This window comes from Anomalospiza imberbis, chromosome 1 (assembly GCF_031753505.1).
Source record: "Anomalospiza imberbis isolate Cuckoo-Finch-1a 21T00152 chromosome 1, ASM3175350v1, whole genome shotgun sequence".
Classification (NCBI taxonomy): Eukaryota; Metazoa; Chordata; class Aves; order Passeriformes; family Viduidae; genus Anomalospiza; species Anomalospiza imberbis.
Window position 1 is genome coordinate 28,833,543 of NC_089681.1, and position 26,361 is coordinate 28,859,903.

General features: G+C 41.4%; 2 protein-coding genes across 2 annotated transcripts; both read right to left on the reverse strand.

Annotated features, from left to right (window-relative positions):
* Positions 1-200: 200 nt before the first annotated feature.
* On the reverse strand, positions 201-4,932 carry LOC137471591 (fatty acid-binding protein 5). Its single transcript, XM_068186038.1, has 4 exons — positions 4,640-4,932; positions 1,669-1,841; positions 600-704; positions 201-465 (listed from the first exon to the last, which is right to left on the reverse strand). Exons 1-4 carry the CDS (start codon positions 4,713-4,715, stop codon positions 415-417), a joined length of 405 nt encoding a protein of 134 aa, XP_068042139.1. The 5' UTR covers positions 4,716-4,932; the 3' UTR covers positions 201-414.
* Positions 4,933-15,202: 10,270 nt separating this feature from the next.
* Positions 15,203-18,699, reverse strand: MRPL53 (mitochondrial ribosomal protein L53). Its single transcript, XM_068186028.1, has 3 exons — positions 18,546-18,699; positions 17,289-17,401; positions 15,203-15,624 (listed from the first exon to the last, which is right to left on the reverse strand). Exons 1-3 carry the CDS (start codon positions 18,632-18,634, stop codon positions 15,497-15,499), a joined length of 330 nt encoding a protein of 109 aa, XP_068042129.1. The 5' UTR covers positions 18,635-18,699; the 3' UTR covers positions 15,203-15,496.
* Positions 18,700-26,361: the final 7,662 nt, after the last annotated feature.

The window sequence follows — 26,361 nt, forward strand, 5'->3', positions numbered from 1 at the left end:
ATGGAAGTTAGAAAAAACATTCAAAGTTTGGGCTGTGGAGTTGTTTCAGTTTCCAATTTTACTGTCTTAGAAAATAGGGATGTTTGTGATATATTGGCTTCTTTCGTGCTGAAGGCAGATTATAGTAGAGCCTAAAACCAAAACGGGTTTTTTTGAAACCTCACTTGAAACCTCACAGCAAAATTCCACTAGTAACAATGTTTCCACTTCATATATTCAACAATTTTATTTAATAGCCTAAGTTCAGAATAGTTACATAATAGTTACATCACGGCCTTTAAAAAGAATTGCACTCAGCTACTCAGTCCATTGAAATACTAGAAAACAGGGAAAAGGAAAATATGGAGTGAAAAGGAGCTTTCTCCACTGAACTGAGTTGTTTGCAGCAAGTTCCTACTGAACCTGAAGATGTCCTCATGCCTTCTGGTAGACTCTAACACACTTGACACCATTCATGTCACACTCCTAGAAGATAAAGAGATGGATTTATTCATTTACATCTCAGTGCAGACCAACAGGGGAAAAAAGACATGTTAGGAGTTACATTTCAGGCTACCAACCAGCAGCACTTGGGGATCAGAAAGTGGGAATGAACTCACCACCACCAATTGTCCATCCACTAGCTTCCTTGTTATTGTGGTCTTCTTGCCATCCCATTCCTGCTCTTGAATCAATGACCCATCATCTTTTAAGCTGACAAGAGTCTGAAAGAAGAACCTGACCATCAGTATTTTCCCCACAACATTTGGGCAGCACTGAGGCTTTTCAATACCTTATTCCAAAAGAAAGATTCCCACCCCAGCTCACTCAATAATAATTTTATCATTGACAACTACAATGCCAGAAATTATCTTAAACATTTTATCAATCCTCTTCTTACAGTAACTAACTCACTGCTCATTCACTCACTGCTTTGACACATTTCTGCATCAGACAAACCTTTGACAGCATCCACAATTTCAATTAACAGGAGCAGAAGATGTTCTCTGTTCCTCTCTTTGTTACACGGGCTTTGAGCTTTTGTATAGCATTTGTCTGATCTTGCAGTAATAGATGAACTGAAAGTGTGTGGCTGGAGGGAGAAGGGTGATAAACAGAGAGCACTCACAGGAGGAAATGGGGAGGAAATCCTTTGCGTTTTACTCTTTTGGGATAAATATTCTCCTTTTTAGGTGCAAGGAGAAACTCTTTGCCTTCTAAAACTGGAATGTAGTGCCTGTAATTCACATGGTTACCTTGCTGTCTATTATCCCACCCCACACTGAACCAGGCTCTCTTGTTATGCAAATATGAGACCAAGCAGAAAGGTTAACCCCAGGGCTGAATTGCCTCTGATTAAACATCAATGGCATTTTTTTCCACAGGCTTCAAATGAAGTGGCATTTGGCTTTAACAGGGATTTAGAGGTCTGTTAGTTTTACTAAAAAAATGCTTCTGCTACAAAATGAAAACAGCAAAATACACAAGACTATTGATTTCAGCACTCTCCCTCTTTGGAATTTGCTTACTCCATGTTAAAAAAAATATTTCAATGAGACTTACAGAGACAACTGCTCATTGAATAAAGCACTATTAGTGTGGATGTCAAAATTTATTTTAAAATAGCATCACCCTCTGTAAAACACCCAAATAATTGCCTTTTTTCAACACAAAGTCTAGTATACTGACCTGAGTTTTCCTGCCATCTAATGTATTTTCCTCAAATTTCTCACCAAGCTTGAAGCTGAACTGTGAAGTTTTGAAGGTGCTTTCTGTTTTGATGGTGATTGTGTCCCCATCCTTAATAATGTACACGTCTGGTTTGGCCATGCTTCCCATTTTTCTCATAGCCATACCCACACCTGCAAGGCGAGAGGCACAGAGTGTCACAAAGTCAGTTAAACCCTGAGGCTTAGGGCCACACAAGAATTCAAATCCCTAATTCCCATTTAATTAGGCACTTAAGTACACTTGAGAATCAAAGCTCAAGAGCCACAAAGAAAGAGGATGTTTTAAATTTTCCACAGATGAGGAAGGAAAAAAGCTTATTTGCAGAGATACTATTTTGTTTCCCCAGAGAGCTAAAGTTAAATTTATTTTGCCCTCTAGAGGATTTCTAGATATCCCAAAACTCAGCACTGATTTTTTTTTCAAACAGAAATAAATAGCAAAAAGGAAAACAAATACTGAAGCTTAAACAAAACCAAAATTATTCTCTTAAAATTCTAAACACTTTAAAAATTCTACAAATTATTTTTATTGGCAGATGAATCCACTTTATTCAAACGTACTCAATAAATACCCTTCCATTAATTTGTACACCATTGCAAACATGTCATTTTAAAATAAATTTCATATTTTACACCCTGTTTACAAAGTATGGACTTGTGAATTAGAAAATCGTGATCATAAAAAATAGTGCTTACACACATATGCAAAAGACAGAGACATAAGCAATTTGCAAAAGGCTGAAAATTCATGATCTGGAGACAGCAGCCCTCAAAACCCTTCAGATTCACCCTGCTTCAGCCCCTGCTTGTACTGTTTGGGGGATTAGCTCGAATCTTTTTGATCTGAAGGATGAAAATATAAATAAGAGGGCAGCAAGCAACAAACATGCATCCATCAAACTGGTAAGTGCATATCTGAACCACGAATTGATATGCAACCAAATGAGGCAGAAAGTACCACCGAGTCAGTGAGTGCCTGGGTTCTGCAACTGGAGTACTTAAAAAATGTCAAATATCGGCACAGCATTCCCCTGGTATGTGGAGGTAAGGGTTGAGTCCTTGAGAGGAAAATAAAGTACTTTCCAGACTCTGCTTCTCCAGACTCAAATGAGAGTCCAGGATTGAGCCTTAAGCTTGAGTTCACAGAGAAAAAACAGTTATCCTCAGTGCAGCTTTTCTGATCAGAACTGGAAATTGCTGCCACAGTAACCTCCACACACATTCTATTGCTGTAGTCCAGGCCAGAGTAATCAGGGAGTTATTTGATCAGCTACAGCTTGGGATCCAACTAAACAGGGGTGAGCTTCATGTCTTCCATATGGCAAGAAGTGAAATTCCAACTTCTTTGTCCTCAAATGTTCTTTTACACAGAATGAGCGGAATCTGCGTGGTCTCATTTATGGTGCATCAATAGGATCAAAGGCAGAGAATTTCACAAGGAGCCAGCAAGGGTGAAATCCAGTAAATGACTAGCTCCTAAAATGTGACTTGGTATAAATTTAATTGCCTAAATTGTAAATGTAAAATGGAAAAGTGACTGGTTTATGATTTCAATCTAAAACCAAACAACAGTCTGGTGCTGCCTACACATGGGAGGTGCTCTGCAATTGCAGCACCTAATTTCTACTTTGAAGTTGCAACTTGGCACACGCCTAGGTCTGGCCATTGGACATCAAGGCACCAAGGCATCCTAATCCATGGCTCAACAGAGCTGAGCTTAAAATTCTTGAATTTCTTCCAAAGTCTTCCAAAGAGTTCAGTCCAAACGGCTTTCTCATATCATACCTATCACATACTGCGAGGCTTCACAAAATGTAATTACAGCCACCACTGTCTGCAGAGCATAAATGCAGTGGTGCTTTTTGTATTTTACATGAAGAACGCAAGATTTAAATTCCTTCCTCTCCTCCCTCTAAGGATAAGGCTACATCTTCTACCTCTTGAGAAAATATCATCTGTGAATAAATTGCAGGAAATAATACCTCCTGGGCCATATAGACACTGGCAGGTATCTATCACCTGTCAGCCATGATGCTCACAGGAAAGTGGTAAATCAGAGCTTGCAGATGAGGCTCCTGGTCTGTTAGGTGTGTTCTTCATCCGGTAACTTCGTGTTACAAAATGTAGGGCAACTTGGACGCAGGGATAACAAGCCAGGACCATCCGCCCTGAGATAAAGGTGTGACTACCCGCAGAAGAAAACAGGCAAACAGCCTCCGGCAGGGCAGCCGGTTACCCAGAGGCAGCTGATCCAGTTTGGCTTTCTCGGGAGGAGACACCCAAGGTGACTCCACGGGGAGGCAGCCCCGGCTCAGCAGGTCTGTGTGCGGCCGCCCCAGGCGGGGTGACCCAGCCCGGCCCCGGCACAGCGCTGCCGTGCGGCAGCCGCCGCCCCTCGGGCCAGGGCAGCACCGAGCCCCCCGCAGCCCCGGCTCCCCGCCCCGGGCATTGCCCGTGCGGGAGGGGCGAACCGGCCTAATCGCAGCCGGGCTACCGGCACCAGCCGGTAATCCCGGCTGCTGCGGAGGGGGGCGGCGGCGGGGAGGGCGCAGCGCTGTGCGGCGGGAAGGTGCCTGCTGGTGCCGGCACCTGCCTCACAGCAATTACGATGCAAAAAGGGTAGCTGACATCTTTAGGACGCGGGGCTAGAGGCGACAGCTCTCCCGCCAGGAAAGGTCTGCTGCCGGCCAGCGCTCCGTTCCCGGAGCCCCCGGCGTTGCATCCCGGAGAATCCCGGCATCACCCCCGCAGCCGCCGCCCATCCGCGGCTCTCGGCCGGGCCGCATCCCGCCCTCGGGCCCGGCTCCGGGACCACGTTCTCCGCGGACCTTGGACAGAGCCTCGCCGGCCGGCAGCAACAGCACATCCCCGGGGCGGCATCCCGACATCCATCCCTCCCTCTCGGGGGCGGGGAGCCGCCGGCTTCTTACCCAGCTCCTTCATGTACTCCTCGAAGCCCTCGCTGGACATGAGGCACCATTTACCCAAAAACGCGTCGATGGCCATGGCGGCGGCACTGGAGCTGATGGCGTCCCTGTATAAACGTGAAGGCAGAAGGACGGGCTGCAGCGCGGCCGCGGCCGCCTTTATAGCCGGGCCGGCAACATGTGCTGCGGGAAGAGCCAATGGGGCTCCCGCCGCGCCCCGGCCCCTTCCCCGCCGAGCCCCCGCCCGGAGAGTCCCGCCCGCGGCGGCAGCAAGAGCGGGCACGCCGCGGCACTGCCCGCCCTCCGCCCGCACACACACTCACGCACACAGACTGACACACTCACACACAGGCAGACACACTCAAACACAGACAGACATACACACAGACAGACACACACGCTGACAGACACACACGCTGACAGACAGACACATGCACACAACAGACAGACACACACACACAGGCAGACACACTGACACACACGCGGACAGAGACACATGCACTCACAGACAGATACACACACATGCAGACAGACACACATGCCGATACACTCATACACTCACACTCACGCATGCACACACACACACACACACACACACACACACACAGAGAAGACGCACACTCATACTCACACTCACACACACAGACTCGCAACTGCTCTTTGCACCCTAGCACGGGAACAGCCAGGAACAGTGGGACACTGCCAGAGCTGTCCCACCGAGGGATGTTGTGGCCTCAACACTCCTTCACACACAAACTCCATCCAGCATGCTCAAAGAGTCCAGCATGCTGAGTGCCAGTACCCATGCACTCCTGGCTGGACTCTAAATGCTGAATTATACTGTTTATTACATGTCATGGTTTTTTAAGGCTAATTCAAAAAAACATCATATGGCACAGAGACAGAGCAATAAGGCATCAGCATCCCAAAGCAGTTCATTGGGTTTGATTGCCAGCCTTCCCAACAACTCCTCAACTCCCACTGGTACATCACATATTATTGAACTACAGCAATCCATAGTTACTGTGACCTGGGAACAGACCTTCTACGTACACACAGTGGTCAGTTTAGCAAACAAAATCAATCAAAATCCAGAATTAATGTGGGTGCTTGCAGTACTCAGGAAAAATCAAAGCCTGAATGCAACCTCATGTCTTAGCATTGGAAAAATGATACCTTGCTTTTAGTCCGCCTTGAACTGTAATCCCTACTTCTTAAAGGAAAATGCTGCAGCTGCCACAACTGTACACTGGCAGTGAAGTAACATCATAAAATATTCTGTCTCAACAGGCCTTGTGAGGATTTGACCAATCTTTTGTCAAATTTTGTCAGGTGAATGATTTACTATCATATTCTGTGAGGAAGCTGCTATTTTTAAGTCACAAAAAAAAAAAAAAATCCTGATTCCAATGTGTACCCTCAAAATTTGTTTCCAGCATCAGTGTTATGCCAATCTCTGCCTCTTTTGGCCTTGTATCACACTGGATGAAAACCACAGCTACTTTCTCCTGTCTGGAAAAGAGAAATGTGAAGATACATCTGGTATCTCAAGGTTTTATTATGGAATAACAGTTACTACACTTCTGTGCTAGTACTTTCATGATGGAGTTTGAGATGAAGGTATCAAAACCAGAGAAGACAGCAAGGCAGGTTCTGTGCTGGTTCCAGCATTTCACAATATGAGAAAGTGCCATAAAACCAAAGGTTTTGGAGCAAGGAGGACTTTTCCCTTTATGCTTTGCTGTGATACAACTTCCCACAGCAGCTAGAAGTTTCAAGACTTTGTAGAAAGTCAGATTTGTCATAAACAAAATAGACAGATAATGTTTGAACTGATTTTTTTTAATTCCTCTAACTATCCTTCCCTGCAGAGCTGTCTTTAATTACTTTCTGCTTCTTTTACTATATGCTTGCTTTTAATATGCAAACAACATTATAGTGTCTGCTCATAAGACAGCAAGTCACATTGCTTCTTTTTTGTGTTATTAAGTAGGTATATTGGAACACACGACTTTCAAAATTCTTCCACTTTTTTTAAATTTAATTCTGTGTGTGTCTTGTGTAAGAGCTTTCAGAGTAAATGTTAAATTAGAGTGATTTTTACTGACTAAGTCATGATAGTTGAATCAACATGCTGTCCATGCTGCAGTTCTCTGGTTGCTTACAGAAAGGATAAATGAAAAGCCATTAGATTAGGGATCAAACAGAATCAATCCTTCAGGAATTAGGAAGTCTTCAGTCTTGTAAAGCAGGGACAATTTCTAGAAATAGGAATCTTGGCTTTACTCCACATACACCAGCAAATAAATTTTGATCCACATTTCTGCAGTGCTGCCTGCAGATGGCTTACGATATGCAAATGGTAGTCAGGTGTAAGTGCTGATAATGCAGCAGAAGATGTAAAATCCGCTGTTTCCATCTAGTGGTGAGACAGTATTCCTGGATCTGAAGTACCTGAAGATCCAGTTACCCACCTGTGCTCAACATTGCTACAGTTTTGAATCCTCCCACAAGTCATTTGGTCTGATTTATTCTCCTCACAAATTTTTTCAGGTCTAGGCATGTAAGTTCATATAAGGCACAAGAAGAGGCTCTTATCTCTCTTTCCTGAAATAAAGATTGTTAGTATACAGTGAAAAAATCTCACTCAATTCTTACAAAGTTCTAATGTTTTGCAAATTAATCAATCCAGTGATATGGATTACTGGCTGTGATATCATCAATGCCACATCTCAAAACTTCTTTGAAACAGAATAGTGCTGAAACTGTCCGTGTAGCAAATAAAGTGACTATAGGGGCCAGAGATGTATTCTTCTGGGTAAGATACAAGTGGACTGAGCTACAAAATACACATTGTTTCTTATCTCAACAGTACAGTATATATTTGCCAAATATGGCTCCTACTTTGAGAGGCAAACTAAACTGTTCAGATATCCAGAGGTGCTTGAGCCACAGGAATTCATCCCTGTAAATCTCAATTCCTGCCTGGTTTGAGGCTGACATCATAATCAGACCTTTTGTGTTTGTGTAGTCTCCTCTTTAGATACATGAAAAGAGAAGCAGCAAATACATGCTACCTATGGACAGCATTGAATCCCTATGCCACATATTATTGTTTCAATGCAGACAGAATAAATTCTCTGAAGTTTTGCTCTTTTCCACAATGAACTATACATTGCCCAAGAAAAGGAGAATCAAATTTATAATGAGAAGTGTAAATTTTTTTGAGGAAATGAGCTGCACGGCAAGCACGTAGACACATTTAGGAGCAACCACCACCTTGGCAGCTTGAGCCTAACCAGGGTGAATGCTTTCCTGAGGTAGTCAAACCCTTGCACCTTGTAGGAGGGGAGGGTATTACAGTTCTTCATTATTAAGTGCAAGGCAATGTGCACAGAGACCTTCATTCTACTCCTTCAGGCAGGTGCAGTGATGCTTCATCTGACGTGGGAGCTGTGGCCAGCAGCGTTTGAGGTTTCTCTTCACGTAGCCATAGATTCAACTCCTGCATGCAAGCTAAGCCATATTTTGTGTTTTGGAGTCACAATACCTGCTGCTTGGGCAGGGCAGAGCACCACCTCCTCGTCTTCAACATATCAGTAATCAGGTTCCATAGCAGGTGTAACTTTTTCCCTAGACCTTTACTCATTAAACTGCCCATATGTTTAACTTGGAGGGAACCCAATCTGATAGAGCTATGCTCTACTGTGTAAGGGAGGATCTTGCTTTCCTTCTAGTATACAGACATATTGTGTATATAGACCACCTTTTCTAAGTGGTAGTCTTTTAGATAAGATAACCTCTTGAGAAAGCCTTAAAAAACTGTCAGGAGAACTGGATATCACTGCCAAAATTTTACTCTTTGGCCTATCCTTAGCTGTGGAAAAATGTTAAAGCAGTCTGTGAATAATAGCTACTCACCCCAAGGCATGGATGGGCAAAATTGCATAGGTAGCACAGTTTTGTTTCTGTTTCCTTGTTGTACAAGTGTGGTTTTCCCTTCCCAGCCATGTCATCACTGGGCAGGCATGATGAAACACGTGCTACAGTTGCCTAGCTGGCCTAAGGAAGCTTTGCCACTCAAGAGATGTTTGCTTGGGCAATACTAGACCAGGGATTATGAAGCAACAACGCATGAACCTGCAAGTTTTCCTTTGTATGTCAATATGCACAAAATCTCCCGGTGTATCAGCATTTCATTACCTCTGAGCTAGAAGAGCTGGGCATAGCTTCATTTTATCAATGAACTTTGTGCAATACATCTGGTTTTGAGTCAAAACAAAGCCATATTGCTCTCCAGCATGGAGCATGGGTCCAAAGAATCCTTGCTGTGGATCTGGAGACTGCTGCATCTGCCCTGGCTAGCCAGCTGTCAGGGTGGACAGGCTCACGTGTGCCGGTGCCCTGGTGCTGCTCATGCCACAGAGCATTACTATAATGCAATTAGCACGCTGCAGCCTGAGCCCAGCTCCTGCACGTTGTCAGCAGCACGTTCAAAGCAAGGTTAAAGGGAAATGTTTCTAGGGCAAAGTTTACTGTGGCAATGGTGTCACAGCTCACTGATGGTAGCCAGCCTTAGTGATGAGAAAGATCCAGAAGCCTACAGTGATTTGGAAGAAAACTCCAGGACTCATTTTCCTCCTTCCAGAGAAAAAATGATTGGATATCAGATCCAGCCCAGGTCACAGAGACTGCAGATACGTGAGCTTGTACCTAACTTTGGAAGCTTTGAAAAGTCCTTTTTATTTAGCAGCAGTATCTACCCTGAACAGCAAACATCCACATATAAGAATAAAAATACTTTTATTTATCTTCAGAATTTTATAATCAGCATAGTCATTACAATGCTAAAAAAGCTATTAGGGTGACAAAAAATCTTCCATAGCTGTAGTTTTAGCACTGAAAAAGCCTTTGATCCACATAAAACAAAAGCTCATTAGCAGGGAATACCTGCTCACAGAAGAGACTTTCAGAAAGCAAATACCCTGGCATGGTTTTTAGAAACATCAGATGTACAAAAAAAATCATCCCAAATGATGTTGCTGTAAATAAAAACAAATAAAACTTCAACTTTGTCCTTTCTGTGCAGTCTGGAACCATAAGGACATAAGGGAAAGGACAAGGAATGTCAAAATTATTTGGAATAGGTAATGATAAAACAAATATTTCTACCAATGATAAATAACTAGATTATGAAATTTGGAATCAATAAAGTACAGATGTTCCCACTGGATTTTAAAAGGGTATATAAAGCTTTAGCTTTTTTCCTTGATTGCATATCATAAGTAGAGTTCCATTTCTGAGGATATTGATCAAGCACTGTGAAGGGAACCTCAAGAAAAAAAACAGGTTTCATTTGCAGTTATAACCATACTTCTCATTCTCAGGATGTCACAAAGGAGAGCATCATAGTACAGAAATTTGAAGGGCAGACCCTGACATTCACACTCTACAGAGGAAGAGTCTTCTCATTGTGGTGTGGATACCAACACCTTTCCCAGGAAAGCTGGAGAGCAGCTGCAATTGCTCCTCTTCCTGTGGGCCAAAATGATGTAGTAGGGTGCTAGGAACATGTGTAGGCTGTCTACCTGGCCAGGGCTCCCAAAGGACTTCATCTTGGGGTGAAAAGGGCTTAGGTGTAAAATGCCCGAGGCACAGTTGATGGGGGTTCCCTTTCACCAAACAGCACAAGCCTTCTCACACCTGCACACAGTAGGAAGAGAGAGGCTCTCTGGGCTGCTGATCAATGTATTAGCTTCCAGTTCTGACTCATTTTTCAAGCCCTCCTTTTTCACGGACTGTAGAAGAACATTGGAGGAAAACCCTTTGGAAGCTAAAACTAGTTTTTACTATTAACACATTCCCATTACCAACATGCTAAGTTTGCAAAGAGGGTTGACTAAATTACTTGTGTTCAAAAGTCTTCTAAGAAAATTCTTGCCTCTGGCATCTCAAGCTACCATGCAGGACAAGCAGGTATTTTCCAGCTTGCTCTTCTAGACTTGAAAAGTCTCATGGTATTTGGGTTTACAACCCTGATTCCATCTTAAGATTTGATATTACATATCTAACAACCAGATCAGAGAAAATCTGTAAGGAAATAGGAAATTACATTGCAGTTCTCTGATTTGTTCCTATGTTTCTGCCAAAAGTTTTGGTGCTGATTCTGCCACCTTTTCTTTTACGTGCAGTTTATCTTGATACCCATCTAGCTGTTTGAAGGAAAGAAGTAATCAGCTGATTCTTAAATTTCTCATTCCTAGTAAATACTCTGAAATTTTGAAGTCAATTTCTATAAATCTTCATCTATAAGGATACTTTAAAAACTCAATGAAAATATTTATTGTTTCTTTTATTCATGAAAGTGAATTGAACCACTCAGATTCCCCAATAGTGAAAAGACAATTCTGTACATCCATGCAAGAACTGTGTTAGAGAGGACAAACTTGATGGCTTTGCATGCCAACCATATCATTTTTACTGTAAGGTTGGTCTTTGACTCCCTTGTTGAAAAAGGGTGGAGGGTTCAAAAGAAACAGAGGAGTAGTGCCTGAGTAAGGAAGGAACCTGCTGCTTTGCCTCCTACCTGTCCTCTGAACTTCCTGCAGGGATTGTCAGTCTGAATTGTGAAAATCTGTCCATTAAGGATGTCTTTCCCAGGTTTGCTCCTGTTTACCAAGCATTCCTTTCACAAACATGTCTGCTGGTCCACTTTTCCAGCTACTTTGCCTTAAAAGAAAAATTAATTCATACGGAAACAAGTCAAACTCACCTCTTCCAGTGAAGCACAAAGCAAAGATGTCCTTTGATGTGATATTAACCTCTGCTATTAACACTGCCAGTAGGTAGGAGGCTACTTTAAGTCAAACAGAATCTCTCGGCTTGCCTTACCACTGTTTTCAAGTACCACTTTGGAAATTCAGGAGTCATGATCAAAACAGGTCAGCAGCTCCCTTGCCTTCATACCCCTAATATCTGTCCTTGGGCACATCCTTAGTTTTGTAAAATCCTGAGAAGAGCAGCTCAATTTAGAGACCATTTTTTGTTAAGTTAATCAGAAGTCAAATACCACCTCTAGCTGTTCATGCTTCTCCATCCCAACAGTTATCAGCTTACAGAGCAAGGCTGAGCAGGAAGCAGAGAACATGGAGTGGTCCACCAGCAGCGGAGTACCTTGGCTGCTTGAAGCTACTACATGCTCTTGGCAAACAATAAAAAGGCGTCAGAAGAGTGACTCAGGCCTTCCAAGGGTGAAAAGGGAGCCTGGATGAGATCAAACAACACCAGTAAGAAAAAAGACTATTAGTCCAGGAGATGGAGAAGGCAGAGAAATGCATCTGGAAGAGGCATCACTGATAGGCAGTATGTTGGTCTCAACATGACTCCAAGGCCCTCAGTGGAAAGGCAGGGCCTGCATCCAGGGAAACTGGTTGCACGTGTAGTTGGTGACGTGGGCAGTGAGCCAGCAATTCTTAAAACTGCAAGGAATGTATACATGTGTAGGAGATACATTTGACACCAAGCATCTTGAGAACTGTTAAACACAGTCCCTGGATATTCAGCTTTTGAGGGGTTTTTCTGGCTTCCTTATACCACATAAACTCCTTGGTCTTTTAAAATTCAAACAAGCAGAGGTGAAAAACTTGCAATGTTCTCTAACACTGCTGCTCCTAGTTGAAATCTTTAATAAAAATACCATTACCTTTTTCTAAAAACAGTGCTGCAGATATTTAAAAAGGGAATACCTCAGGTTGTGTTATCTGAATGGCATATTCATCCATTTCAAGACTATTTTCCCTATGCACTGATAAGAATGTCTAAATAAATAGGTATTTGTACAATGAAAAGATCTAAGATGATTCTAATAATTGCTAAATCTCCAGGCATTAGAGATTTAGCCATTTTAATGTCATCACCTGCTATCAGACATCCTACATGGCCGTGGTATTTGCATTTAGGCAATCCTGGTTTTTTTAGGGTCTGTTCCAGTTCCTTTTATAGTTGGGCAAGCACCCACATTTTTGGTGGGATACAATAATCAAGATTAGTGGGCTAAAAAATAACAACATGCAAAGTCAATGCTCACCCAGACCGCTTTGTTGTGCATGAGTGACCTTAATACCCTGTACATCCCCAGTGCTGGCCTGTGCATGTCAGGAAGCTGTCAGAGCTTTGTTTCAGGCAATCAGCAGCAGGAGCTGGGAGTGCAGGAGCAGCTTACAGCAAAGCTATCTAAATGCTCAGGGAAGAAAGTCATTACAGATTATCTTTAACATACTTGAAAAATAAATTCGTACCTTTATCTCAACGATACAGGGAGAGAAATGTTCTACATATTAGCATAATAATCATCAGGAGTGCCTTCTTGCTCATCTTGCTTGCTTATATCACCCCAGTATCTTGTAGTCTCGAGGATGCACATTTTTAGCTTGATTTTTCTGTCCTGTAGGTTTTGCTTTCCACGTTGCATATTAAAAACCCAGTCATTACTTCTTTTTCATGCACAAAACATTATCAGAGCTCTATCACTTCAAACTGCAGCTCGCAGCACCCACAGCAAAAGCAGCAGCAGCCTACACCTCATCCCTTGAATTGTTGGTGATCCCTCAAAAGCAGCAGCAGCCTGCACCTCATCCCTGAATTGTTGGTAATCTCTCAATGGCAACGTTGCAGGCCGTTGGCCTAACCTAAGCAGGAAGGTTGGGCATGTGTGGATTAAAATGAAAGCACTTAGCAGAAGTGGTTGTTTTTACAGAGCAAGATGCCTATCCATGCTAGTAAAGTTAAAAAATAAACCACCTTTCTTTGACAACAGAAGGGATTCATTTTGGTGATAAAAAAATAGCTAGGATCTTCATTTTTTCCCTTTTCTATTCATAAATAAAAGCCCCAGTCTTGGGCCAAAATAAATACTATAGAAACTTAATTATTATTAATAATTAATTAATAATTACTTAACTACTTAACTCCTGTTTAACTCTTTAAGCACTTATAGATGGCTAATTATTTAAGATGCATATAGGCACTTCAAATTAAAACACAAGTTTTGAACACTGATGTACAGGCTGTCAAAAAAAGAAAAAAAACCCTGAAAAATCATTGATATGTTACAGAAAGAGGGCTTTTGAGCATATGAATACATGATTAACCAGGGGAACAATAACTGTGCGTACGTCTTCCACTTGAACAGTTCTCACTTTTCCTGCAAAGCTTTTTCAGATAAAGTCATGGTATGTGATGTTATTCTAAACTGTGGGAAAAAACAAAACAAAATAAAACAACCTGTCCTTTGAACATTCTTATTGCAATTTAGTCCTCTTCTACGGTACTCCTCTAGCTTGACAGGATTTAAAATCCTCTCTGTTTCAGGTGTTCTCATAACCCCTCTGCTGTAAGGGAGCTCAGTAGCAGCTTTAGCAGCTCAGCACTCCAAAACCACTCTGAAGAGCTGGTGGCCTAATAAAAAAAAAGGGTAAAGGGTTCCAGTGCAGAGAAGGTATTTATCCCAGACAAATTTATTCACATCTCTTGTTCCCACATCCAAATTTCATTTAATTGTCTTATCTCACGCTCTTCTGTTTGTTGCAAACACATGGAAAACACCCAATGTCTTTAGCACAGCTCTCTTTCTCCAACATAAGACATCACCTTGACTTCAACATTCTAATGAAGAACTTGCAAGAATTACCTGGACAGAACCATCTTGCTTTCAGAACGGACAGTGTCGATTTAATAATCTTGGCAAAAGTAAAGTAAAACTAGTTTCAGATTTGTGTCCTAAATCTGCTGCCAACTTTGGAAATACATATACTAGTTTTAGAGAAATCAGGCATCTGATTATAAAAAGGTAGAAGTAAAGCCTCTCAAAAGTACCACACCTGCAATTCTCAAATCTGGAACTACATTTTTGTTATGAACAAAACTGATACACGTGAAACACACGTGGAGCTGATACCTTTACCTGCACAGCCTGAAGAGATTGACCCTTCGAAACAGAGCTTTGCAATACAGATGAGACACCTAAGCAGTTACTTTAATAAATAATAGGGTTGGACATGGGACTATTATCAACAAATAAAGCTCTCCCTTTGATCTTTCTAAAATAGTTAATGTCTCAAAATATCCCAAAAAGTGAGTGACAAAACCACTACAAAACTGATCTTCAAAGACAGCCCTTTTCTCCAATTATGAAAAAAAAACCTAAGTTGAGCTAAACTTAGTTACTTTTATTCAGGATGAGTAACTCTACTGTGTGTTGACAGTCCCATAACCTTGTTACTTTAATAGCTGAGCTAAATTTACATTTAGCAAATTTTCCACTTCCTTCAAAAAAAGAGGAAGAAAATGGTAGGGACTTCGCAACAGATGTATTATAAACATAGTAGTACAAAACCCACTCTACATTTGCAGCCTGCTGTCCCTCTGCTAAGTCAAAACTTTTTAAAGTTTTCCTCAAATTTTTAATAAATTTAATAGCTTTCAAACAATAATAATAGCCACTCTAAAAATGTTCTGTGGTTACACTTATAGAAATTTTGTAGGAAATAATGTTCAAAGAGATCTGGCTTCATTGTAGTATTAATTTAATAGCTAATGTGCATTATTCACATTGAAATGCAAATACATGTGATATTAGTCCAACATGCAGCTGCTTAGAAAGATGCACTCATGCATCTTATGCCACTCTGAACCACTAATGTTAGAAGATCTGTTGATCTAGTATGTTCTCTTTCAAGGGAAGGCAGGGAACATTTAAAGTCTTTTGGCCATCTCTCGGATTTTGTTGCTTAGGAAAAAGCCTTCTGTGCAGCCTGCTGTTTCTAACACATGTCAATGCAAACACAGTTGTTTTCCCATTCTTCAGGGATTCTTCTTCTTGCTTTTCTGTTCTTCCTTAAGGTCTTTTGCATTACATCTGGATGCCAATGCTGTTAACATTTCCCCTGTCGTCAAGTGGGCTCCCTTCATTATCAGTCGATCTCCATCAGCTATAAAAGAAGAAAACCCTGAGAAATCACAAAATGACAACTACTCTGGTGTGCAGTTGCTTTGTACATATAAATCCAACTACAGCTCACCTTGTCTGATTAGAAAGTGCTCCAGCTACCAAGGAACCTGACTAGGCACCACTGCCAAACAAACATATCAAACTGCACACAATATGCATTTCATTTTCACTTCTGCATTACATTGTTGAAAAATCTGAAGCATTTCTCTAGGTATGCCTATAGTAAGAACACAATTGATAAGAACAGCTCATACTCTGCCCCCAAAGTCATCTCACAAAAGGCAAAGAAGGTATTGGAAGGCACAATTTCCACACATGGCTAAGCATCTTAGTAGCCTGTTGTCTGTGGTCCATTTAATGTGCTTCTTCAGCCAAAACAACAAATTGGTTCACACAATCCTTTGGTTACAATGCAAAAAATAGGAAGCACTAGAATTTCTAGAATTCTGAAATAATTTATTTAAAAACAGGCAGGGAGTAGTAGAAGGTGAATATTACCCAAATTAATTATTTTGCAAGATTTGCAAATACAAAACCGATAGCCAAACCCATATAGTAAAATACCATGCCTGGCATCCACATTCTAGCCTCATTTTTGTCAACTACAAGGGCTACAAACATTTCACTGGAGAAAATTCAGCTTTTAAAATGTGAAGAGTTTAGAGGTGTCTTGGCATTAATGAGATAAACTGGTTTGGATTTACACTGTGAAAAAAACTTAGAGCTTTACTGCTTTTGTCTTAATACATCACAAGGATGAGAAAAACAGAGGCATGCGGGAGAGAGAGAGACAAGCAATGTTACCATTGAAATAGGTAGACTTTCCTAAGCAAAACAAAGATCATTCAACACTTTTGACATTTCCACCAATTCACTAAAAATATGGAAGTTTAAAGATAAGAGGGTAGCAGAAATCAATATTAATGAAAACTTTAATGGGCTACATGACATATTGGTCCATTACAGCACAGCAGGAAAGAAGATGCAGCCAGAGAAAAGGACAAAAGCAGATTAGAGCCATCTGTTCATAGCCTGGAATCTGGGACGCTTCCAGAACTGATGAAACTTCCACCACCAATTCTCTGCCTGCTCCCTGTATCCTCAAAGGAAACCAATAAATTTGTTGTACATAGCTGGCCTCATTCTGCAGGTCCATCTGCACATGTACAGCCTCACCCATCTGAGCAGTTCCTTCAAATTAGTTACTCAGCTGCATAAGCAACTAAAGGTATTCAACCTTCTGTTCTCAAAACTGAGATGCCTCCACCTCAGGTAACATTTAAAAATCATGGAAAGCAAACAGATTATTATATAAAAACAGAGCTACATTTACTTTCCTGGAATTGGACCTGTCTGCAAAGTCATATAAGTCATCACTACAGAAGTACACTGAGCTCCAGTGTTGTCAGTGGCTGGATCCAAGATGCCTTAGATCTAACAATAGTAGAGACATATATACACATTTTTCTACACATCAGGCTGTTAGTGACACCCTCTTTCTTTTTTCCTCCCAGCTGTTCAACATCTAGTTATGGACCAGAGCAAAAAAAAAATCACAGTTAAAAAAAAAATAATACAGAATACAATAACATTGTAACAACACAAACCCAGGGGTTTCTGTTTGTTTAAAAACAAGCTCCTTACCAAAGGTAACATCTACAACTGGTTCAGATCCATCATGTCTCACATCAGCAGTCACTTCACAGTTTGTATTAGTAGCTTGGACTTTCTTATGGTATATACTTTGGAGAAATTTTCTGAAAATATATTAAAAAATATATTAAGTATGTTGTAGACCAAAATTAAAGTAAACATACTTCTAAAATTAATTTGCACATCTTGATATTGCTGGGCAACAAAGTATAAACAAAATAGGATTTGTACTTAAGTTCAGGCAGGTACTTCTTATGAGAGAATCATTCCTAAAATCCAAAAATTCAAATTAAGTATATATTCCTTATATACTAACATGTAAAAAAGCATGCCAAAGAACTGTGTAAAACTCCAGTGAATACACTTTCTGTGTTTCTCTTAGCTGGATTAGTAACAATAATAAAAAATAAACAGCAAAGGCATTTTCATTTTTCTTTACACATTATTTGCTTGCCAATGTTTTCTTGTTTGGGTTTGAGACAGCATTTATTTATATGACATCTTTGGTCTCCTGTAGATTTCTGAAATGCGTGACAGCTACTTTAAGCTGCTATTCTGGCAGCTTAAAAATATTCTAAATTAAATTAAATTAAATTAAGCTGTGTTACTAAATTCATTTTAAAAGCAGGTGTGCCTGTAAAGTCATTGCAGAACGGCATTTTGGAATTGTTCGGTGCAGAACCTACATCGCTGGAGAGGCACAATCCCTTGAATTTCTCCAACCACTCATCATCGGGATAGAGGAGCTGCTGGTGCCCCGCTCCCCGTTAGCAGCGCCTGGAGCGGGCAGCTGCCGTCACTACAGGATCAGGCGCTGCGGGGCTGAGCGCTCTGCTGAGGGTCAGGGCACACGCCGACAAAAGGGGCGCAGGGCTGGGCACAGCAGCCCGGAATGACCCCGGGGTGCCACCGGCCGGGTGCCACCAGCCGGGTGCCACCGGCCGGGTGCCACCAGCCGGGTGCCACCGGCCGGGTGCCACCGGCCGGGTGCCACCAGCCGGGTGCCACCGGCCGGGTGCCACCAGCCGGGTGCCACCGGCCGGGTGCCACCAGCCGGGTGCCACCAGCCGGGTGCCACCGGCCGGGTGCCACCGACCGGGTGCCACCGGCCGGGAGAGGCGCGGAACCCGCGCAGAACGCGCCACCCGGGAGGCCGCACGGAGCGCGTACCGAGGGCGCCGGGGCGTCTAGAGACAGGGAGCCCGCACAGAGCGGGCCGGGCCGGGGCCGTCCCCGCAGCCCCCTCACCTGGTGCTCTCCACGTTGGGCTCGAAGGGGCAGAACCGGACCACGATACTCTTCACGGGCCGCAGCACCAGGCTCACCTTGGGCGCCATCTTCTCCCCGCCCCCTACTACAGCTCCCAGCAGCCCCCGCGCAGGGCGCTCGGCGGCGGCGGCCGCGCCGGCCCGCCCCACGGGCACCTGGGAACTGTAGTCCGTGCCGCGGCCGTGGGGGAGGGGGTCCCGCGGGTGGGCTCCCTTCGCTGGGGAGGCTGCTGGCTGCTAGCTGCTTCGTTTAATGACCCGAGGTGCTCGGGGCCAGGCTCCTTCCTGTATCAGAGAATCATGGACTGGTTTGGCTTGGGTGTTTAATTTTTTATTTATTTATTTTTTTAATGGAGTTCCAACGGCCCTCCTGTGCAGGGACAGCTTTCACTAGACCAGGTTGCTCAAAACTCCCTCCAACCTACCCTTGAACACCTCCAAGGATGAAGCATCCGCAGTTTTCTCTGGACAACCTTCCCGGTGATTCACCACTCTCACAGCAAAGAATTTCTTCCTAATAATCTAATCTAAACTTGCTCTCTGCTTGTTTGAAACCATTCCCCCTTGTCCTGGCACAACACGCTCCTGTGAAAAGTCCCTCTTCCGCTTTCTTGTAGGTTCCCTTTGGTGCTGGAAGGCAACAACAAGGTCTCGCCCAGAGACTTATCTCCTCCAGGCTGAGCAACCACGACCCTCTCAGCCTTTCCTTGTAGGAGCAGATCTCTGATCATATTCGTGGTCTTCCTCTGGACCCGCTCCAAAAAGTTGATGTTTTTTGTGTACTGAGGACTCCGGGGCTGGATGCAGCAGTCCAGGTGGCTTTCCACAAGAGTGGAGTAGAGGGGGAAGATAAGGATCAGCTAAAGATAAATTAGAGACATTGTTTTGCAATACATCAAGGAGGAGAGAGATTTGCAAGAGGCACTGCTGCTGGAAGTGAACACATTTGATTTTTCATTCAGGACTGGTTATGTCCGGGAGCTGCTTCCCAGCCCTTGAATTAAGCCTGGAGAAGAGGAGGCTCAGGGGTGACCTGACCACTCTCTACAGCTCCCTGAAAGGAGGGTGTAGCCAGGTGAGGACTGGCCTCTTCTCCCAGGACAAGGGGACATAGGCTTAAGCTGCACCAGGGAAGGTTCAGGTTGGGCATTAGGAAGAAATTCTTCAAGAACTGGAATTGGAATGGGCTGTCCCGAGAGGTGGTGGAGTGACCATCCTGTTTAAGGAAAGAGGGGACGTGCCTCTTGGTGCCATGTCGTAGGTGACACGGTGGCGTTTGGCTGCAGGTTGGACTCGATGATCTCAGAGGTCTTCTCCAGCCTGGTGGATTCGGAGTCTGTCCGGGCGTGTCCGGGTGCCACTAGATGGCAGAAACCTCCCTGGCAAATGGCTCCGCTGCGCCGGGACCTCGCGGAGGGCTGGGGCGGCAGCGCTCAAGCACGCGTTGTGAATTTCTGTGCAATATTCCATACAGACCGACGATCCCGACCTACGGGAACTGCATTAAGCGTCTGTCGTCTCTAGGAATGGGTAATCTATTCTTAGAAGCTTATCTTTGTTTTTTCCAAGTCGTCTTCCTTAAAAAACTCACATAGTCGTTCGATAAAACCATTGTCTTCAGTGAGATTTGGAAAAGAAATTAACTAGCAAAACTAAGCACAATGGAGTCGATATAGTTGTAATGTTTCAAGTTTTTATTCTCTCTCTCAATAGAATAAAAAATATATATACATATATATATTTATATACGTCATATATAGTGGTCTTCTGTTATGGAAAAAAAATGGGGAAAATACATTTTGTGAGATATCTTTTAAAAGACTTAGCTGTAACCAATAAATAGCTGGTTTAAGTAGGAATTTTTTCTATGTAGTAGGCTTAGACATAGGGCCAGGTAAATAGAGTATTTTGCATTTGGAAGGCAAAAGTAACATGAAATTTTAACATCTCCTTTTTCATTATAACACAAAGAGCTCAATATATTCTATTTAAAATCTGTGGCAAAATATCCATTGACTTGTATGGTAACATTGAAGGAATAACACCAGTAAATGACAGGGGAAGAAAGAATGATCACTGATTTTTCTAAGGGCTCAATTTTTCACACTGTTGGTACTGTGGCACTCACAGACTTAAAAACATGCATAACCAAAACAGTTTTGTATTTGCTCTTATTGCATTTTGATTGTTATTTAAGAAGAATGTTTAGCTTACATTGCACAATTAAATTAAGAGAAAATTTTGTTTACTCCTTTCCACAGTCAGATCAGTTAATTTTTTTACTTTTATTGTCAGCAGTAAAATTTGCATCTTTCCCCTTAAGCCATCTGTTCAGAATAATTGAAAACTAACTCTGATATTTCAAAGTATTTTTTAATTTTTTTGAAGTCTGAGAGATTCACAGTGACACCATAAAACAGGTATCTGTTGAATGAAAGGCTCTGTGTTCTATTTCTCTCTTCAAAGAATAGTCTGTATCTGTGATATGAAATTCCTGCTCATCCCTACAAATAGGACTATCTCTTCCTTGGAGGCTACCCCTGCTTGTGGACAACCAAGTCTTTCTCGACACCTACTCTAAATGCAATAGCTTTAGGTGACAATAATTCTGGTGAGAATGTGAACTATTACAGCTACTAAATTAGATAAATGAGCAGCAAAGCGGCACATCTATTAAAAAAAAAAAAAAAAACCCAAGCAAACAACAACAACCAAACAAAAACACCACACAAAAAATGAAAACAAACAAGCAAACCCAAGCATTTCCTCATCTGCCTTTAAAACCAGGTGGTGGTAAAGCACAGTACATTGGACTGCCCTCAGTTTATACCAGAGTAACTCCAACGGACCTCTGCCATTTCAGGAAAAATGATAATTTATCTGTGTAAGACCTTGAATCAGTCTCTCCAGCCCCAGTAAGTAATCTGGGAACTCTCAAGTGTCTGCATTTGAGATTCTTCTTCAAGGATATCCTTAGGAGTCTGAATGATTCATGATTCTTATACCAAGTGATAATCATGCACATTCCTATAGCATAGTAACATGAAGAAGCATCAAAAGATGCATTATTATAATGGAAAAAATTTTAGTATTCCTTTCACTTGGTGGATCTTTTCTATTATAAATACTGCCTCATCCCGTGTCTACAGACTTTAATGTCATCAGTTTCACTGAAGTGTAGCCACAAGCCATAGATGATTTATACCTAAGTACCATACACAGCAAGGAAAAACTGCAGCCATGTTTTTTGCACTGTAGTTATGCAGAGAAAGGTTGCAGAAAAAAAATTGTGCAGAAAAAGATCTGTAGCATTAATTATACTAAGAAATTTTCCTCTTTTCTCATTGGTCATTTCAGATCTTTTAGATCCTGGAAAGATTCTTCTGCTTTTCCTCCTGTTCCTTACTCAGCTACTTTCCCTTTGTGTTCTGTTTTCTGACTATAGAAAGGTCCACAGTTCAGAACTCTTGAAATCTAATTTCTCTGTGGTTTGGGCACGCCTGTTTTTAGCACCTTAGCTCTGGCTTTTGACTGCTCTTCAAATGCTGCATGAGAGAGGCTTCTCAAGGCTGCATTTCAGGTGTAGTGTAACACCTCCCTGTGTTTATTGGATTCTGGAGACTTGGATCCTTATCTCTGACTGTCCTCAGCTGATTGTCTCCTCTGCATCTTTATCCTTTTTCTGCTGAGTCTTTCTCTGAGCCTTGTCACAAACGTCAATAGGCCTGGAATTTAGCAATCAAAATGTCATGTCTACACACCTAGTTATAATGCTGTGTAGTCCAGGAAAAAAAATTAATGCTGCCTTCAGGGCAGTAGGCAGTGCTGAGGAGGAGTGAACCAACACAAAGCCAGCAGCCTGCCTGTTCTGCACCGAGGTGATGCTTCCAGATGACCACCCAGAAGAGGCTCTTTGAGAAAAACTGTGTGCTGGGCCTGACAGGAGAAGCAAATTATTTCTGGAAACAGAAAACCACTCTGACAGGTGCAGTATCATGGAGCATATCTTCGAAAGAGCAATGGACAGAGAGACAGTCGAGATCACAAAGGACTTGCAGCAAGTCATTATAAAATACTAGTGCCACACTGAAGGACATGTTGGAATGAATTCCCTGCCATAATGGAGGAACACTGCTTGTAGTCATAAAAATATAAACCAGTCTGTGTTTTCTGTCTGGCTTTGTTTCTTCCTTTGAACTGAATATTTTACACCACATGTCAGTTACTGAATTTTAAAAATATTTTCCCAAAGAGAAGAGCTGATAAAGGTCCTTTATTCTCTGAAAATTGTGGAAGTCAAGGATAATTTTCTACTAAGAGTACAACAAATTTTCATTTGATTTATAAACCAGCTAATAGCTGTATGCTGTTAATGCGGTTTTCAAAAATAAAAACAAAAAATAAAATCAACCAGCAAAGATGCCATTTACAATGAGCCTGCTTTATAATTAATTCTGAAATAATAACTCTGCATATCAGTTCAGAAAAGCTCTTATGGGAGTGAATAAACAGATTTCCTAGTTGCTCTTTACTTCTCTGCAAACATGTATTTCTATTGCCTGAGGTCAAAAACTGCCAGCAGAAATGTTTGCTAAAATGATATGCAGCATTTAACTGTCTGAAAACATACTGTGCCAATTCCTGAGTTATAACTTAATTTCTTGAGAATAATACCAAAAGCTTTTTTTTTTGTACATTTTCTTCTCCGTCTAATAAATACTACATGAAATATCTGCAGTTATCCTTTGGATTTTTGTGTTGATTCAAAATATGCACTTGTTTCCAGCAATTTACTATTATTATTATAATAGTAAAAAGCACAAAGGTGAGCTGAAATGAGTAGTAACAACTCAAGGTTAGCACCTAAGTCCTTGAGGTCTGGGATCTGTTCTTGAAGCTCCAGGTAGATTTAATATGTGTGTTTTTACTTCAAGGGTGTTTGCACAGGTCATAGGCACAGTCCCATTTAACAGATCTGACTCAGAGTCTTTATCATAGTTTGAGTGGGAACAGATTTTTCACAAGTGCAGAATCTGGGGAAAGCAGTTGTATTAGAATTTGATCTCTATTTTCAAAGACTTTCAGAAGGTGTGTCTGTGCTTCAAATAACTTCTTAGAGGTTTTGAGGAGCTCAGCAGTGTATTGACATTTGTACCACTTTGCTAAGGGCATGCTTCAGTGCTGTGAATACCATAAGCAAAGCAGTTTGTTTTCACTGTTCTGCTAAGAATAGCTGTGCCTATGGATTGATGGTTTAAGTTATTAGTGTTGTCAGCAAAGTATAACAACACTGCTCAATTGAACGTCGTGACCAGCCAAGATAGTCTCTATATGCTTTCATTTTTTCCATGTCAAGAACTTTCACTTTTTATTCTATTAAGCTTATTTATGCACCGGTTTTAACTTATCTTTTATAGATTTCAAGAATCTATCTAGGCATGGCCTACACATAAGCCATAAAATACCTACTTAACACAGATAAAAGTTGAAACATAAAGAGTCTAGACATCCAGACATAAAGGAACTAGATATCAAAATAGGGGATTTTTACGTAACCATTTGTTGTAACAGGTTTCATACAATTTAATCTATTAACGTAAGTAAAAGGTATCTCCTCAAGAGAGTCTTTGTAAAGAATTCTTACCACCTGTATGAGTAAAAGACCATATTTCTTTAAACTCAAACATGTAACAATGTGACATGCTGCTACATTTAGTATTGTAATTCCAATAAAAAGGTAGTTTGACTTACTAGGAGGCCATGATAAAAATATTCTTAGTTGTAAATTTAAGTATGCCACAACATCCTTCATGTGAAGCTCATTCTGCATTTGCAGTCCTATGCTCAGTTACAAAAAAATCCCCACCAAACCCCTTAGCAACTAATCTGTTGGTTTTACCTTGTACTAGAATAAAAGAGATAAGTTCTGTTAAAAGCTTACTTAGCACAGAAAGAGTACGATTCAGGTGGTGTCCCACAAGAATTCCAGGTGCAATGTGGTCAGTCATATGCACTGCACTGCACTTACTGCAGAAATTAATAGAATAAAAATCTGAGCCATTTTGAAGTTTTTGTCAGATATCCCCTTATATTATTACAATCGTAGTGTTATAATGACATTATTGTGTACTAATTGGAGCAACACGTCAGAAGATAGAGGAGAACAAATAAGATACTGCAAGAGTTGTTTGTTATATATACAGAAGCTACATTGTAGAAATGACAGGCAGCAGATGACAATTAAGATAGATATTCGCAGGAAATTTATGTTACACAGATGAAATTAGGAATATGAAATGCCATATAACTGGCAGAACTGGTGAGTTTTATTCAGACATATATTACCAGTTAATACAGGAATGAAGCAAGTATCATTTCTCAAAGCAATGATTTTCAACTTATGGACCTTTGGTCTTAGTGGCCTATGAGTTCATGAAGTATTATTTTTAAAAGATAATAATTCTTACTCTTTGCAAAGTTCCAGTCAGGGTCAAGGAGTCTCAATCTCTCCTTGGACATTGTGAGGATCCACAGTGTTACTGATCTTTAGAGATCAGTAAAGGCCGATTACCACGGTGTTAGTGGTCACTGTTCAGCCCTGATGATAAGAGATAACAGAGTATTGGTTACTAGGCTAATTCCAAATGGTCAGATTTTCCAGACAGAGAGTCCTATTGTTTTAAAAATATCAAAGATTCTGCTCTGTATCACTTAAACCAGAAAAAATCATCACAATTTTTGCCCAGTCTTGAATTACTGACAGTAATTCAAGGCCTGCCTTTTGCAGCTTTCTCAAACCCCTCTGATTTCAAGTATTCCCACACATCCCTCTTGAACTACACTAATTAACTTAAACATCTCAGGGCCTTAGGATAACCAATTCAGTTCTTACCTTTATCCAATTTCTTGTGTGACATATTAAAAAGAGAATGTGCAAGCCAGAGATTTCAAATACATGTGTTTAGTTTTGTGCATATAATACTGTTGTTCACCTATTGAAATTGCTGGACCAAATTTCACTAAAGTCAGTCACATTTCTCTCTGTGGTACTGATGGGTAAAAAACATCCTAATGAATCAAAACTACTAAACTAGAATTATTTCCAATACATTTATATTTATGCTGTTTTCCCTTTTTCTTGATGAATGGGCAGTGTGTAAAGGTAAGAGATTAATAACTATAATATATGTAAATAAATATGATATAAAGAACATTTAATATCTGAAATATAGAAAAATATATAAAATATAATTTATTTTCCAAAAATCGTTTCTAGCAGTAAGAAAATTTGTCTCTTATCAATGCTCCATTGAGAAACTTAGTGGAAATCAAACATTTGATTTCCAACACAAAGCCAGCAGCCCACCTGCTGGCGGTGACTGGCAACTGGTATGACCATACCAAGCTCTAGAGCTCTGTAGAGATACAAACAAATATTTAAGAGTTTACCCTTTCAAAAGAAAGGAAGAGAAGCTATGAATTTAGTTATTTTGTTCAATCTCCATCATGCCTGCAATGAGACAATACATTCATTTACTGTAATCCCTCTCAGTAAATCCATATCATCAAACAAAGGATAAAACATCAGTTTCCAAGGCAGCTTTTTCTGGCAAAATACATCAGCTCTGTACAGGTACAGTAACAATGTGAGGTATGGGAGGCACAGGCTTTCCTTGTATCTGTGTCCCTTATACAGCAGCAGCTGAGTTTATCAGCAGTACTAAAATTCAGGTGATGTCTTAGCCCGCTCCCGTGCTACAGGCACAGAACTGATTTGTCTCCACAGACACTCCATT

Coding starts and splice junctions, on each gene's coding strand:
- MRPL53 (XM_068186028.1), bottom strand. CDS start 18,634: ATGGCGCCCAAGGTGAGCCTGGTGCTGCGGCCCGTGAAGAGTATCGTG. Junction 17,402..18,545: donor CCCAACGTGGAGAGCACCAG/GTGAGGGGGCTG, acceptor ATATATTTTCAG/AAAATTTCTCCAAAGTATAT. Junction 15,625..17,288: donor AGTTGTAGATGTTACCTTTG/GTAAGGAGCTTG, acceptor CTTCTTTTATAG/CTGATGGAGATCGACTGATA.
- LOC137471591 (XM_068186038.1), bottom strand. CDS start 4,715: ATGGCCATCGACGCGTTTTTGGGTAAATGGTGCCTCATGTCCAGCGAG. Junction 1,842..4,639: donor GGAGTACATGAAGGAGCTGG/GTAAGAAGCCGG, acceptor CTCGCCTTGCAG/GTGTGGGTATGGCTATGAGA. Junction 466..599: donor TGGATGGACAATTGGTGGTG/GTGAGTTCATTC, acceptor TTTATCTTCTAG/GAGTGTGACATGAATGGTGT.